Source organism: Candoia aspera, chromosome 18, assembly GCF_035149785.1.
Source record: "Candoia aspera isolate rCanAsp1 chromosome 18, rCanAsp1.hap2, whole genome shotgun sequence".
Lineage (NCBI taxonomy): Eukaryota > Metazoa > Chordata > Lepidosauria > Squamata > Boidae > Candoia > Candoia aspera.
The window spans coordinates 40485-55921 of NC_086170.1; the positions used below are offsets into that span (position 1 = coordinate 40485).

Consider the following 15437-nt stretch of genomic DNA (forward strand, 5'->3'; position numbering starts at 1 on the left):
TCCAGCACGAAACTTTGCGGCAATCCAAACCAGACACTGGGAGTTCGACATGCCAACTGAGAGGAGGTTCTTACAAAAGAAAGGGGTTGGGGTGGGGAAGGGGTGAAAAAAAAAGTCCTTTCGCAGCCTCGCCTCTTAGGCACAGCAAGGCATCTTCTGGGAAGCAGGTGGGAATCGCTGGGATCTTTTCCACATTGCAAAATGCAATCATGGTGCTTGAAGTTCTTTCCCAGGTGCTGAACGCTGAAGATGACTCCCTCCGCCCTGGTGCTATTCCTGTTTATTTGTGGTAAGGGCAAAAGAGATGCTATAGTCCTCCTTCTTTGGTGCCCAACAGCTGCCCTGCTCAAAACTCTTGGGAAGGTGGCTCTCAGCTTCATCTGCTCAGCATCTGTCCGCCCCCAGAGCGCCCCCAAAGTGTATCACTAACAATTTGAAAGTGATTTTTCCAAGAAAGGCATCCTGGCTTTCTGCATTTTCTTCAGCAAAAATGGGCCCAAGATTTTAGCTTATATCCAACCCTTCCCCCCAAAAAAAGAATTCTGGCCCTGCATAAATGTAAAAAGGAAGTACCTGGGTTTCCCCAACCCTGTCTAGTGGTGGCTTCCAGTGTTTTAGGCACTTGGGAGATGTTGGGAATCCAATTTTCTGCCTGCCTGTTAGAAGCTCAGCCTTGGAGGGAGTGGAGATAGGAAATCATCTGGCTGCAGGCCAGAGCAGCGATCCCCCTCCAGAAGGATAGGGACAGCTTATGAGGGGGCTTGGGGGAGGACAGCAAAGGAGAAGCAGAAATTTGAGGACATGGCCTGAACTAACTATGGTTTGCTGCATAAGCCATGACTGACAACATTCATACAACCCATTAGAGTATAAGCCGGGGTTTGTAGCTGGATGGGATAACACACTAAGTCTGACTTGCAAACCACACTTTGGTGGCTGCAGACACTGGGGTGGGTGTTAAAATTCAGGACCAAGGACAGCGGTTGCAAGTCCACAGCAGCAACCCAACCCCTTAATCTGCCCCCGCCTCCCCCCCCACAATGCTTTGGGACTGCAACCCCCAGGATACCCAGCCAGTATGGGTGGGAATTATTGGACCTGTAGTCTCAACCTGTCTGGAGGTGGGGAGCGATCCCTCCGTGCATTCACCTGGCACGTGGTGGTGGAAAAGGCAATGCCGATCCTCAACTCCCAGGTCTTCCCTAGGTCGTCGGTCGTAAATAAAGTCTCATAACAGCCGTGGTTTGAAGGCTAAGCCACGGAGCCCCGGTTCACACACCTTGCCAAGCCACAAAGCTGGGCCAGAAGAACCCGCAAGGTCTAGTCTTGGATGCTTGAACTGGGACTTTTGCAACACTGAGACTTCGCACCAGCCGCTTCGTTGTTTTCCAGGGGGGACCCCGACACACGGAAGCTTGGTGCAGCTTTACCACATGGTCACCAGCGCAACTGGGAAGAAAGCCATCCCATATTATTCCTTCTACGGGTGTTACTGCGGACTGGGGGGCAAAGGGAGGCCCAAGGATGCCACCGATAGGTAAGTGGGCGAACGGCGGCCAGCGCCGTAAGGGAAGATATCCCCCCACACCTCAGAACACTAAGCGTGGTGGCCTCCGGGCGGCTGGGACTCCAACCCCCAGAATTCCCTGGGCCAGGACTGGAATTCCGTCTGGCCTTTCCGGGGCATTTAAACCCTTTTCCAAAGAGGTCCGAACTCTCCTGGGGGCCCTGGATGGGGGCCGCTCCCCGAAATGACAGCTACTGGAAGAGAAGCGGAGGGGGCCGTGGGGGAAGAGGAGGGGCGGGGTCCCTTCCTGGAGTCACCCCCCGTCGCTCGCCCCCCAGGTGCTGCCAGGTGCACGACTGCTGCTACGGCTGGCTACAGAACCGAGGGTGCCAGCCCAAGACCACCGGCTACAGCTACAGCCAGTGGTGGGGGCAGATCCAGTGTGGTGAGTTAGCTGGGATGCAGGAGAGACTCACAAACGGAGCTTCCAGAAGCTACTTTGGCACACGCACACGCACAAACACACACACAGACACACACGTTCCTGTGCACAGCCAACCAGCCGGACGGAGAGACCTCTGGGTCAGCAACCACAGCACATGCGACCCAGAAAAATCTGCTTTCAGACGCACCAAACAAATCATCTGGAAGACTGACATTCGCACACCCCAGCCGAATTTGCCTGCTGGGCTTCTGAAAGGATGCGCTTCCGGGGCTGGCCCAAATAGGCAGGGTGGATGCACGACGTAGATTCACACGCAGGGTTCACACAACCCCATAACGCCCCCCCCAAGTTAGCAAGGCTAAATCCAAGCTGGGTGAATGCCACCCCCCGGTGAAGCCTGGGGGGCCAACTCAGCCCCTGGGTGGGATCCAAACTGAAGCCATTGCATGGTAATCAGTCGGGGGGGTGGGGTGGGGTTGGACTAGAAGACCTCTGAGGTCCCTTCCCTTCCCACCCAGCGGTTCCTCTGAGGGATCGCTCTGCCGGGGCGGCAAATGTGTGGTCTTTGGTGCCATCTAGTGGTCACTCCAGCTAGCAAACATTCCGAGGGGAGCCTCTTCAGCTTCTCTGCCCTCTAAACTGAACCCCAACATTTGCCGGCGGTTTTACCCCATCCCCGCAGCCTCCCCCTCCCACACCCCTTTCCCCAGTCCTCAAATGTTTCTCCTCTCGCCCTCCAGAAAAAGAACCCTCTTTGTTCGCTCCCATCTTAAAATCACCAGAGGCAAAATTGCTGCCAACGTGACCAGAAGCAGCTGCAGCCAGGAACGGCCAAGCGGGAGTTGGGCCTGAGTGTCCATGCACCCTGCATGGCTCTGGGGTGAAAACTTGGTGGCCAGGGGAAACTGAGGCTCGCTCCCTGGCCACTGAGGGCACTCGTGCACTATTCTGGGCCAGCCCTTCCCTTGGGTTAGCCTACCTCGCTGGGTTGCTGTGGTGCAGCTGAAATTAGGGGGGGGCTCTTTTGCAGGGGTGAGCACAGCTCTCAAGTCATCCCACTTTGCCCAGCGGCACCCAACAGGCACCCAAGCAAGTGCTCCCCTTCAGAGCACCCCCCTTCGCCTCCCCCCCAGGAGGGGAGTTCCCATCTGGGCTCCAGCTACAACAAACCAACTTTGGCCTGTTTGGGGCTCAGGCACCCAATGGGCCAATGTAGCGATGTGAAGCAGGAGAGCGAGCTAATTCAGTGACCCAATCAAGCGTCCTGTGTAATCAACAGCCCAGCCTCTGTTCGCCCCTCACTCTCGACCGGCTGCGACACTCCAGAACTGGGGGGGGGGGGTGAGATTGGTGGGGTGGCTGGGGAGGGAAGGCCCCTCCTCAGGTGGCTGCAGAGCTGGTCCCAAGGCTGGGCCCCTTTGCCAAAGGGCCGCAAGCAGAAGGGTCCCTCAGCCTGGGGCCCCCTTCCTTCCTCCCTCCCTCCCTCCCTCCCCCCAAGATCAGGGCAGGCTCTCCTCCACTCACAGAAGTCTTCCTTGCAGGACGCAGCGGTAACTGGTGCCAGCGGGGGACCTGCGGCTGTGACCGAGACTTGGCGCTGTGCCTGAAGGCCAACAAAGGCCAGTACAGGAGGAGGTACACCTTCCACCCAAATGTGCTGTGCTTCGGCTCATCTCCAGGGTGCTGAGTGAAACACCAGCGCCCGAAGGGTCATGCCTGGCGGGTCACCAAGCAGCTCGAACCATTTGGAAATAAAGACCTCTCTGTCGAACGCCCTGGTCCTGGTGTGGGGAGCCTGCTGGGTGAGGGGGTGGGCAGATGCGGGAGCTCGCAGGGGACTCTGGGCCAACACACCAAACAAGGGCAGTTCTCCCACAACAAGGGGAGGGGGCTTAGTGCCTGGAGTTCAGGGCCAGGATGGCAGCCCGAGAGGGCATGCCCAGTCAGCAGGGACCGTGAGAGCAGGGGTGGCTGGCAGAGCATTTCTGCCTCTGGCCCAAGGGGTGAACCCCTCTCTGCTTGGGGCACACGTACGCCAGGGCAAGGCTCACTTGGGCCTCCTTCAGCAGCCCATCTACAGATTCACCAGCTCCTGGATTACTAAATGGCTGGGTTTACTTTCAAAAGATAAATCCCACCCATCAGCCCCCAGTAATTTAAAATGGGTGTCCCATCGTAGATTCCCCGAGAACTCCATAATTAACCCCAAAGGACGGGCCACTTTTTAAGGTTTCCAGAACTTTTCATCAGGCACGACGTTATCAAAAACGGGAGTGGGGGAAAAGGAGGAAACCAACTTTGCTGTTTTAAGGCGGGCGCCTCAAGTCGGTCCCAGGACGAATTTCTGGTCTAAAGGCCTCATTTTCCCCGAACACGGTAACCCAGATTGACCAAATGCTGGGTGGCTGGGTTCACCCAACAGGGGGTCCCCATGAATCATATTCCAGAGGTGTAAAGGCAACGCCCGGGCCCCAAAGCCTCCCCACGGGCCCCCAACTCCATTTGAACCTTGGGTAGCCTGTTGGATGGACCCAACCTGTGTCACATCGTGGGACAGTGCCACTGGCATCGGCAGGCACCTCACCTTTGGAGCTGCAGGGAAAGGATGCTTTGCCCGTACGGTGGGGGATGAAATCTGCCTGGGTGAAATCTGGCTCCTGGGGCCCCCGCTGCCTGGATGGTCCGGTCCAGAGAGGCTCACAAAGGGCGTTCTTCCCACTGGGAGAAAAACTTTCCAGCCCTCCATCTTCCTCGCCCCATTCGGGGCCAAAATCCTTGAGAGAGATTTTGCCTTCCACTCTCCGGGCAAAGTTATGGCACAGGTTACGAAGGGTGCCCTGACTGACCTTCACCACCCAAGGGCCCCGCATGCCAAGCCACACACCCAGGCGGAGGAAGGCAAGGATCGGATTTCTGCTCCAAGGAGGGGCAGAAAAGCGCCTGGAGGGATTTTTGGAGATGGCTCTCCAGTTGAGCAGCAGCCTGGGTCACCTGCCAACAGCTTGGGTCACCTGCCCGTAGGAATGGGGAAGCAGGCCCCCTCCCCTCCCCTCTCCAGCCCATAAAACAGCCAGCCCCAGAGAAGGCTCAGGCCACATCTTCAAGGGGAGAGGAGGAGAGGGGCCTTGGAGAAGGCGCTGCGTGCTTCCAGACCCAAACGCTTACTCAGGGGTGCCAGGTGTAAGTATCGGGTCCTGGCCATGGTCACCTGCCCCCTTTGCTTTCCAAGCCTTGTCCATCACCCTTCTATCTATCCATATCCTCTGTCTTCACCTGAAAAGAAGACCAGGCCCCCCCAGATAAGTTATAAAACAGGAGACCTCATCTTAGATTTGCTGAGAAGACAAGAAAAGAGGCAGAGGAGGCCTTTCACGTTCCTACGGCCAGGGGAAGTCACATTAAACCCATAGGGCCATCTCCTCCTGGGGATCCATGCCTCTTTCCACCATTCCAGAGCCGCGCATGCCCTCGCACAACCCTCAGCTCCCTTAAAATGCGCCCGTTCACCATGTTGCAGTGGAAGGATAAACAGCATGCACCAGGGAAGCAGATATTTAAGAAGGAAGAAGGCAGGCATGGGATAAAGAAGAGGGAAAAAAAACCCTTATGAGAATAAAACAAAATGAATAAAATGAACCAAAACTTTGCAGAGAAAACTGAGAAACTGAGAGCAGCAGCTGAAATTGCCTGATTTTCTCTCCCCTTCCGTGGAGATGCAAATACATCCATTTTTAAATCAGTTATGTTCAGAAGGCGGCTGTGCTCAGCTTCCCTTGTGGAAGGGAGAAACCGCAACCGTCTGACCCACTTAAGCAAATGTTTATGCAGCCAGCAGCTTTTAATTTTCTGAAGTTACCTGTGCCCTGGGAACACCCTCCTGAGGTTTCCCACAGCAGCAGAACCTGACTTAGATTTCATTTAAAGTGAATGGAAACGGGCAACTGCAATTACTCCCCAGGCCATTCCGGCCCCCGTGGCATTTGGGGATGGTGGTGGGGGCACCAGGTGCCCAAAGGGTTGGCAGGAGCTCTGCGGGAAGGGCCGTAGGACCCCAAGGCTGCCCTTTCTCACCGAGCTAGGCCAAGGCAGGGCTTGACTGTTTGGACGGAAGCCACTCCAATGGTTGGAGTTTCTGAGACAGTTTCTGAGACAGGGGTGCTCCCGGCTGGGTGACCCTCAACTGCAGAAAAGCCCAGGATTGTATGAATTCCATTAAGTGCTCTTTGGGAGCAAAAGGCATAGAGGCAGTCGAGAGAGAGGACAAAACCCACCATTAATGTGCATTCACCGCAAAAGCCAAAATCCACCTCAATGGGTTTCAAGTGTTCAGACGCACCCAGTTTTAACAAAAAAGCGACAGCGAATTCTCAGGCAGCCAGGCTGGGGCTTGGTTTGGAATTTAGTTTTGCTGCTTTCCTCTACCCCCCTCCCCCGCTTCCCCCCCCCTTCCTGGAAGAAAGTGTGATCTCCTCTCCTCGGTTCAGAAGACGGGAAGGTAAAATTACCCCTTTGGAGAAAATTGTTCTGTTTTGGAGCTGACCGTCCTATGTTGCGACCTAAAGCAGGTGGCGGCGGTGGGGGAGGGAACAGGAGGGGGCATCTAAAAAAAGTCTAGGTCAGAGTTCTACATCCTCCAAGGCAGGGTCTCCTGCCCCCCCCCCCGCGAGGTCACAGCCTCTCTCCATTCCCAAGATCAGGAGACCCTCAGCCCAGGGGAAGATCCGCTGAACGGATCAAGGGCTGCTGAGAGTGTCTGCCGGCTTCCCCGGGGCTAGAAAAATTTGCACCAGCAGGCACCTATGATCTTCTGCCAGGATTAGGCGCTAGGAGAACATGCCCTCCCTAAAATTTGGCGCTCCTTTCAGCTTGCAGCCCAGGCCAGGACGTTGGGAGGGCCCCCACCAAGCCACCAAACGGCTCTGTCCCGCTCTTCTCAGGCACACGTGCTGCGCCCACTTTCCATCTCCCCAATTATTATTTGGCCAATGCTTAACTTTTGAGGGGAGTCCAATGGCTTTTGCGAGGAAGGGGCTCTGGGCTGTCCCGAGGGGGTCAGCCGGGCCCAATAAAACCTAACGAAGGACGTTAACACAGCCTGTTTGTTTCCAGATCTGGATCCAACAAGATGAAAACTTTCTGGGGACTGATGATGTTGCTGGTGGGCGGTGAGTAAAGCTGAAAAATAAAATGTGCAGATCTTGACGTGCTGGGGGGGTGGGCGGGAAATGCTGGAAGTTGAAGTCCACACTTCTCCCAGCTGCCAAAGTTGAGAAACGCTGCTCTAAATGCTCAAATTTCCCCTGGCCCCTCTGATTTTCCCTGCAAGGGTTCTCCCCTTTAGAACAGGTCTATGCCCTTATCTTATCTTTCTTCCGTGAAAGGCCATTGGCCATTAACCGTCCACTTCCTCGGCAGCTGAAGCTTTGTGTCTCTTTTAAGTCGAGGGAAGCCTCGGAGAACTTGGGAAGATGATCGAAGAAGAGCTGGGGACATTTGCTATTTTAGACTACGGCGATTACGGATGCTACTGCGGGCTGGGCGGGGAGGGCCGGCTGCAAGACTCCACGGACCGGTAAGCCAGTGACTTGCAGGACCGACCATCCTGGGTCCGCCCTGAAAAGCCTTTCTCCCAACCAGACGTTCTTCTGGGGAGCCACCCCAGGAGCTCGAAGGCTTTCAAAACAAAGGTCCTGAAAGACGGGTCTGGAAAAAGGGTGCCTGTGCCTGAATATTGCACAGACAAAGGGGTGTGTGTGTGTGGGTGTGTGGGTGTGTGGGTAGCCAGGAAGGACATGGGGGGCAGTTTGCACTTTAGAGCAAACGCAAGGTTTTCTCTTTGATTTGCAATTATAGCACAGACCTTGCAGGAGAGTGCTAAAGAAACCGAAGACGTGAATATTGCCCTTCTGCGCGGGGTGGTTATAACAGATCCTCGACCTGACCCCCTCCCCATCATCCCCAACAACCTGCCCAGGGACAGTCGGAGCTCCAGATGTTAGAAAGGCACCGGCTTGGGGAAGACTAACTCTCTTGTGGCTTTTCCCTCCCTCCGTCCAGCTGCTGTTTCACCCACGACCACTGTTACGAATATCTAACCACCTGTCACCCCAAACTCAATACATACAAATACACCCGGGTCGACCGAGTCATCCACTGTGGTGAGTGGGCCAAAGAGACCTGGGTTCACATGCTCCGCTCAAAGGGGGTTGGTCATTTCACCAACTTTGGGCCACCCACACTGTCTTCACCCAAGCCGCTCTGAGCTGCCAACGCCGGGCTGTCCACGAGGGGGTGGCAAACAGGGCTCTCCGTATCTCTACCGCCCTCTCCTGGCCGGGCCAAGGTTTGCAGCTCACGGGAAAGGCGGGTGGGCAGAATTGGCACGGAGTATCCATGGTAGCCTTTGCTGTCTCTGCAGGGGAGGAGACCTGGTGTGAGAAGCAGGTCTGCAAGTGTGACAGGGCCCTGGTCATCTGCTTCCGAGAGAATTGGGACACGTACGATGAAAAATTAAAGTATTACAAGTTAAAACCGGGGAACTGCTGAGCTGGGTGGAGTCTCTGCAGACCAGCAAAGGTGCTCTCCCTGCACCTGTCGGCGTGTGGCCCTGTTCTTCTGAATGTGGTGCTGATTAATAAAGAGGTGCCCACTTTGCAAACAATTGGATTGCGGTCTCTCTTATCCTGCATCTTTGTGTATAACACAAGCACACGGTAGGAAACTTGCCCCCCCGCCCCCGGCCAAGATTTCCTGCTCTCCTTGAGCCAGTTTGGGAACTTCAGCAGGCTTGGCAGATTAAGGTTCTAGTCCTCATGGCTCTGAATAAAGGAAGAGAGAGACTCCCTTCCGCCAAGCCAAGGCTAAAACCTGGGGACTGGGGACCTTGAGGGGCTCTGCCCCAGAGCAGCTGAAAAGCCACTTCGGATCCTGGCCCTCGAGGATCCAAAGCTGGGCCTCCTTCAGGCAGCGAGAGACTTCCTCTCCCACAAAGCCGGCTGAAAGCAGCGCATTTCCGCAGCGGTGGGAGGAAGACCCTGCCCGCCGGAGCCAGCGGGGGTGAGGGTTCAATCCCTTTTCCTGCCGGAGAGCAAGAATGGCTGATTCACAGGGGCAGGGAGCCGTGCATCAGGACATCCTTCATGACGCATCACAGACCTTCCTGCTGGAAGCGCCTCAGTTTATACTGCAGTTTTACAACTGACGGTGGCGTTTCTATTGTTCTTATTATTCTACGCTTAATTGAGGATGCACAATACACACATTCATGGCTAATTGCTGAGGTTGCTACTAGCATAACATAAGCCAAGGAAGCTTTTTATGCTTTATTTTGCGGTTTAAAATGGGTGTGGAGAGGTGGCTCCCCCATGTGGGGCTCATGATCTCATTCCTGGCTCATCTGGGGAGGGGCTGCATGGTGAACGGTTTTGTTTTGTTTTGAAGGCAAAATATGCCAGTTAAGCGTGCTGGAGGTAGTACTCCTTCGCCCTCCTCCTCCACGGGCGGGTGGTGCCATCTTAGAAGGGCCTCGCAAAAAACGAAACCCGGCCTAGAAGTGCTCTGTCTTTTTAAAGCCCACGACCATCCCATGAATAATTGTTTTTAAAAGAACATAGGGCACTCCGTGCTACCCTTAGTTACAGGGGCACAATAAATGCACAGACCGCTAACCACTAGCACTGCTGGCATCCCGTAAGTGTCCTGAGAAAGAAGCAGAGACACAGAAGGCGAAAAGGCAGCGCAGGACAGAGGCAAACCAAGGGGTAAGTTCGTGTTCAGTTGCCAACAAGATGTTCATGCCCTTCAAGGTGCCCAAGCAAGTCTGGTTTGATGACTTCACGTACAACCCAGACTCGGCCACCTGGCTGGAGCGACGGACAAGATTCCCCAGTTCTGCAAGATTTGGGTTTTGCTGTTGGCTTGAGAAGCCATCAAAGGACTGTAGACGATCCTTGGAAGGAGAAGGAATGAGCAAGCTTCTTCTGATCTTGGTGTTTCCTTCTTCAAGTATTGCGGACTCTCCCCGCTTTGTTCTGCTGCCTTTTCAGTTGATGGGTTTGGACACTGGATACTATCCAAGTCCTTAAAAATATTCAGGTCTTTATGCGCTCTCCGTGAGCAAGGATAGAATTCAGGAAGCTGTGCTGGCTACTGAGAAGAAGGGAAGACCACTTCCACACTGGCGTCTTACAGCGTCCTCCAACCATTGTTGTGCCAACACACAACTGTGGCTGGGTAACGCTAAGAAGATGCTAGAAATCCTGAGTGCGGAAATCACCTGACATGCTAAGACAGCTGCTAACACACATCAGAAGGAACGTCGCGTCAGACACGTGGTGCCCTTATTTCCCCGTCCTCTGCGCTGGGGAGACCACAACTGTGTGATTCTGGGCACCCCATTTCCAGAAGAACATTGACAGCTTGATACAGATTAAATAGAAAGAAAAATTTACTGACAGTTAGACCTGAGCAACAGTGGAACGTCTAGCTATGAAGTGGTGGGCTCTCCATCTCTGAAGACTTTTTAAACAAAAGCTGGACCACCACTTCTCCTGGAGTGTTTGGTTTTGCTGTGCGTTGCAGAGGTTGGACTAGGTGGTCCTTGTGTTTGTTGGGCTGTGTAACATGCTAGTAAGCCTCACCTTCAAGCCACACCATGACTGCCGAGCAGGTTGCGCAGACTTCCATCGTTGGGAACGTATGTTAAAATTCAGGACCAAGGACAGGGGCTGATCATCCTTGGGGTTCCTTCCAACTCCATAGTTCTAGGACGCTCTAGGTCCACCACAAACAGAGTGGGACAAGGTGGTTTGTTCTTCTAGCATAACCTTCCCTGGGATGTTGACTTGAAGGCTTTCTGGTTTTCACGTATGTAGTTTGTGGCCCCGGAGCTTCACTGAAGGACTGGGGAGAAGGTGGACTTGGCGGACCATCCTGGTTTTAAACACACCCTTTGAAAACATGTTGGTCATACTTGTAAGCAATGCTCAGTGGGCTGTGCCTTATTCTTTGCCTTTATTAGAGGCTGTCAGGATCATATCTGCTCTGACAGAAGTTTGAAGCTTTCTAGGTGTGACACCAAAGAAAACAGCTGTTGACGCTTATGGCATTCGTGCCCTTCTCCTCCTTCAACGCTGAACACAGAGCACCACCAGCTGGTTTGGACTGCATCTCTATTACCTGTAAGTGCACAGGCGTTCACTTACAGACTGGGATTCTGTAATGGCAGGTGGGAAAGACCTTGGGAGACAGGATGAAGAGAAGCTGCCTAGGGAACTGTCAGATAAGGGAGGGCATAGCCCGCAGCTGCATAATGGGTGGAGAAAAAGGCTCAGAAGGGACCCTCCTTAGTTTCTTGGCTGTAAAGGAGACAGCGGGAGGATTGTACTTTCAGCCTTGCCAGGTTCTGTCAATGTAGCTTTACAATAAAGCAGAACTAGCTCATCTGGTCATGTTTCCTGACCGGTCTACTTGGTAAGGCTGACAAATTCTGGGAACTGGAGTTAATCAATTGGGATGGGGGTTGGACTAGAAGACCTCCAAGGTCCCTTCCCACCCAAGGATTCTATGGTTCCAGGACACCTTATCTGGTGCGCGACTTCCTCCAGGCATCAAGACGACTCCCTGCCGTCTTCAAGATGGTGCATCCACTTGGCGGCAGCAGCCCGGTTCTTCTCCTCTGTGGTAGGTCCCCTGCCTTAAAGAGGCGAAGAGGGGAGGGACGAACGACCCCCTTGAAGCAAAAGGGAAGGCAGAATCCAGTAGCATTTTCCAAATCAATTGGCTGTTAACTCCATTAGCTCCACGTATTAGGTGAGGGAATATAATTCCAAGCCCACAGATTAGGGACAAACCCAAAGAATGTGGAATGGCGTTTGGAGTCACACATCTCAGCCTGAAGAGCTGAACAATCTTGTTCCCTTAAAGATCACCCAGTTTTCGGAATGGACTGGGGATGGGTAAGGAGAAAGTATCCTGTCTGTGAACTGCCCCCAGATCTCATCTGTTGGGGCTAAAAATGCCAGAGAATTTTCTGAAAACACATGGAGTTCCACCTGCAGGCTGGACTGCAGAGCAGTGGAATAAAAGAGAATTCCTGGAGAAATAAATGTTTATCAAAAACAGAGGAGATAGCCAATGCCCTAGAAGACAGGCACAGATTTCAAAAAGTTCTGGGTGGGCCAGAAAAGCAAACTCAGAACAACAGAGGGATACAAAATCCATCATTCAGGAGACAGAAAGCGATGCCCAGGGATGGGATGGTGGTGCCCCCTTTGTAAAAAGGGTTCTGGAATAGCCTGGGATGGCAATTCAGGGGGGTATTGCCAGGATCTTGACCTTGCTTTCAGTTCTTGTCTTCGCAAGTGCCAATTTGCTCCAGTTTGGGAGGATAATCGAACGCTTAACAGGAAGACCCCCGCTGATTTACAACGGGTATGGCTGCTACTGCGGATTGGGAGGCTCCAGGCAGCCAATGGACGCCACGGACTGGTAAGGGTGGCTTGGGAGCATCCCAGGGGTCTAACTCTTCTTTAGGCAAAGGGGCGCACTTGGACCTGGAGAGCTCCTTCTGAGCCCCGTCCCGAGGGCTGGCCCACTGCGGAGCACCCTCTTCTCAGAAGGCTGAGGGCATGGCTGCTTCCCTCTGGCGCTTCAGGAAGCCATCCTCTCCACCTTCCTGACCAGGCAGGCATCTTTTCAAACTGGGCATTTCCCCAAACATGTCAGAGGCATAAGGGGTGGCGGAGAGCAGCACACACGAGATGGGAATAAAGAATACGTGTGCAGGTTTCGTTCTGCGCTGCAGCAGGCTTGTTTTGCTGTTCAGTGGGTTTAATTAATCTCCCCCCCTCCAAAAAAAAAACACACAAAAACCCAGGTGGAGCAGCCAAGAGCCCAAAAGACTCCTTAAGTGACCTTGGATAAACTATTATCTGCGAAAACCACAATGGAATCCAGTATTCATTCACTCTGAGTTTACTTTATAAATATTGAATTAGGCATTCCCCCAGCTGCCACCTTCGGCCAGGAGGCTGAAACTGAGACGCAGGTGTACCCTTGCGGAGGGGATGCCGGCATCTCCGCCACACAATCGCCCTTCTGTTCTTCACTGCCAGGTGCTGCCGAGTCCATGACTGTTGCTATCAAGCCATGAAGCAGCGTGGCTGCAAGCCCAAAATAGAGAAGTATTCGTACGCCATCAAGAAAAACACCGTCCTTTGTGGTACGTGAGAACGTAAACCACACTGCCGTAGGCCTGGCTTGGGCTCCAGGTAATAGGCAAAGCTGGGCACCGTTCAGTATTTCCTCACCCAAGCGCTGAAGAATTCCCAGAATCCCTGTAAAAGCCAGGCTGGTGGGGGAATGCTGGGGGTTAAGCCCACGTGGCTGAGGCAGAGGACGGTGGAGTGGGAATGGGCACAGGGATCAGCTGGTCCAGCCCTTTGCAACACACAGAACGGTGCCCGCATTCAAAAGGACTATTACATGGCTCGGCACAAGGGGAGAGCCAAGCAGCCGCAGCGGGTTCAGGATCCTGTGGTTAAAACACACCACAGAACAGCGCACAATCGGAACCCAGGCAGCAGCTGGCGAAATCTTTCACTCCCAAAAACAAGAGAGGATTTTCACGAAGTCAGAAAAACGCTGATCAAAACCCAAAAAACGAGCTCAACTTGCGTCATTTCAGCAAGTCGCAGACCGCCGCTGTGGCGCAGAGCAAACGTGTTGAGCGTTGCAACCGCTCCTCTCGGCCTGGGCAACTTCTCTTCATAGGGAAAGGGGCACCAGCTGTTTGCACAAACCTGCAGAAACCGCGTCGACCGGTAGCACAGGCAGGAAGGAAAATGTTACATTCACCCCAAAGCAATCTAAACAGAAACCGTCACGGAGGAGGTTGCATTCTACATCTGCTACATCCTGTTTCCTGGAACCTCGCTTTTGAGATCAGAACATTTCAGGGAGATCTGGGAGGGACGCATTTGATCGGGTTCAGACCGGCGCAAGACCCCTTCCGAGCAGGTAAGACCCATGCCACCTCTCCTCTTGGCTTTCCGCCCTCCAGGTGGGAAAACCGACTGCCAGCGGGAAACCTGCAAGTGCGACAAAGCTGCCGCCCTCTGCTTCCGCAGCGCCACTTTCCAGCACAGCCTTGTCGGCTACCCAAACATCTGGTGCAGAGGCCGCACCCCGCCCTGCGAGGATCTCTGCCAAAGCTGCGCTCCTCCGTCGGCCAGCTGATCCTGCCCCTTCCCGTGTCGTGGTGCCAGCCGGGCCGAGTTAGCCAGCCACACCGCCGCTTACACCCAAATCGCCCCATCCCTGTATTCTCTGCATCTCTGGATCACGTCTTCTTGTCCAATAAAGGATGCCCTCCGAGTTTTCAGTTCCTTTTGTAGTATTTATATGGCACCACTCATGGTATCCAAAAATATTAAGGGGTTCCCTTGTGGGGTCGCACGGTGAGGGAGGCAGCAAGGAAACCCCTTAGTGTTTTTGGAGCAAGCTGAGAGCGCAAAGCTGCGCTCAGGGTCTCAAGCGCTTTCTGCCATTTGCCATGGGGTTGAGAAAAAGCGATTTGCCCTGGCCCTCTCGACTGCCGTGGGATGAAAGGCTGTCCTCAGAGAGCGGGCATGTCACAAATCTGCCCTAATCTGGCTCAGGACTGGTCCCCAGAGTGGCCAGTCAGATGCCCTCAGCAATCCCCAAATCAGCACACGGATGCTCATGTCCCCTGGCCACTATACGCTTGAGGCACAGTGCTTCTGAGCCTGGAAGATCAGCCCAGGAAGGACAGCGAAAAAGCCAGGAACAGAACCCTGGTGGGAATAGCTGGGGTCGGCCACTGACCTGGAAAAGCCAGGTTTTACCGTATTTCATTGAAAGGCGAAGCCTGAGATCCTGCGGGCTTTGCAGGAAAGTGGTCCACATTCTGGGATGCTCGTGGTACAGAAAAGTCCCCTCTGCCTCTCTTGGCTGAACCCAGGAAGCCATTTCACCCCAACGTCTGCAGGCCGAGCCAACTCAGCAGCAGCTGGGGGGGGGGGGAGCGTGTCTCTGGAAAAAAAACCCTCCCCAAATGGTTGCTTCTTCCCGCAGACAATCCCTGAAGCCCCAACATTGCTCTGCCAAGCCAGCCTTTCCCAAGAGAGCAGCCCTCACGTGAAGCCTTACCCACCTCCAGCCACCCCCCGAGAGAACCGAGGCAGATCGGGAGGCACAGCTTTGCCAGCCGGTCCCAGGTTGCCCCTCCGCCTGCCCTCGCCGGCCCCCAGCCCCCTTAAGCTTCGGGGCAAGAGCCCCCGTCTCCCGTTTAACCCTGCAGCAATCGAGGAAAAGAGAAAGCCCGCAGTCTCTCCCTGTGTTGACGGAATGAAGGAACCTGCCAGGAACGCAAGGAGGGGGATTCGAGCAACCCCTGAAACTGGGGACAGGGAAGGCACCCCCCCAGCCCTCCTCACTGGGGCTTCCTCATCCTGCCTCAATCGG

General features: G+C 54.3%; 3 protein-coding genes across 3 annotated transcripts; all 3 read left to right on the top strand.

Moving 5' to 3' along the window:
• Positions 1-179: 179 nt before the first annotated feature.
• Positions 180-3705, top strand: LOC134507136 (basic phospholipase A2 sphenotoxin subunit B-like). Its single transcript, XM_063317622.1, has 4 exons — positions 180-289; positions 1393-1537; positions 1846-1952; positions 3494-3705. Exons 1-4 carry the CDS (start codon positions 250-252, stop codon positions 3637-3639), a joined length of 438 nt encoding a protein of 145 aa, XP_063173692.1. The 5' UTR covers positions 180-249; the 3' UTR covers positions 3640-3705.
• Positions 3706-7077: 3372 nt separating this feature from the next.
• On the top strand, positions 7078-8498 carry LOC134507137 (phospholipase A2 homolog 1-like). The gene is made up of 4 exons (XM_063317623.1): positions 7078-7117; positions 7392-7524; positions 8010-8110; positions 8371-8498. The coding sequence occupies exons 1-4, from the start codon at positions 7078-7080 to the stop codon at positions 8496-8498; spliced, it is 402 nt and encodes a 133-aa protein (XP_063173693.1).
• A 2456-nt stretch (positions 8499-10954) lies between these two features.
• LOC134507133 (group IIE secretory phospholipase A2-like) lies at positions 10955-15360 on the top strand. Its single transcript, XM_063317615.1, has 4 exons — positions 10955-11131; positions 11527-12440; positions 13067-13173; positions 14014-15360. The coding sequence occupies exons 2-4, from the start codon at positions 12253-12255 to the stop codon at positions 14187-14189; spliced, it is 471 nt and encodes a 156-aa protein (XP_063173685.1). The 5' UTR covers positions 10955-11131; positions 11527-12252; the 3' UTR covers positions 14190-15360.
• The last annotated feature ends 77 nt before the right edge of the window (positions 15361-15437 follow it).

Bases quoted from the DNA above. Each gene is read 5' to 3' on its own strand.
- LOC134507136 (XM_063317622.1), top strand. From the start codon at position 250: ATGACTCCCTCCGCCCTGGTGCTATTCCTGTTTATTTGTG. The intron at 290-1,392 runs GTAAGGGCAAAA...GTTGTTTTCCAG, and splicing joins GCTATTCCTGTTTATTTGTG to GGGGGACCCCGACACACGGA. The intron at 1,538-1,845 runs GTAAGTGGGCGA...CTCGCCCCCCAG, and splicing joins CCCAAGGATGCCACCGATAG to GTGCTGCCAGGTGCACGACT.
- LOC134507137 (XM_063317623.1), top strand. From the start codon at position 7,078: ATGAAAACTTTCTGGGGACTGATGATGTTGCTGGTGGGCG. The intron at 7,525-8,009 runs GTAAGCCAGTGA...CCCTCCGTCCAG, and splicing joins CTGCAAGACTCCACGGACCG to CTGCTGTTTCACCCACGACC. The intron at 8,111-8,370 runs GTGAGTGGGCCA...CTGTCTCTGCAG, and splicing joins CGACCGAGTCATCCACTGTG to GGGAGGAGACCTGGTGTGAG.
- LOC134507133 (XM_063317615.1), top strand. From the start codon at position 12,253: ATGGCAATTCAGGGGGGTATTGCCAGGATCTTGACCTTGCTTTCAGTT. The intron at 12,441-13,066 runs GTAAGGGTGGCT...CTTCACTGCCAG, and splicing joins CCAATGGACGCCACGGACTG to GTGCTGCCGAGTCCATGACT. The intron at 13,174-14,013 runs GTACGTGAGAAC...TCCGCCCTCCAG, and splicing joins GAAAAACACCGTCCTTTGTG to GTGGGAAAACCGACTGCCAG.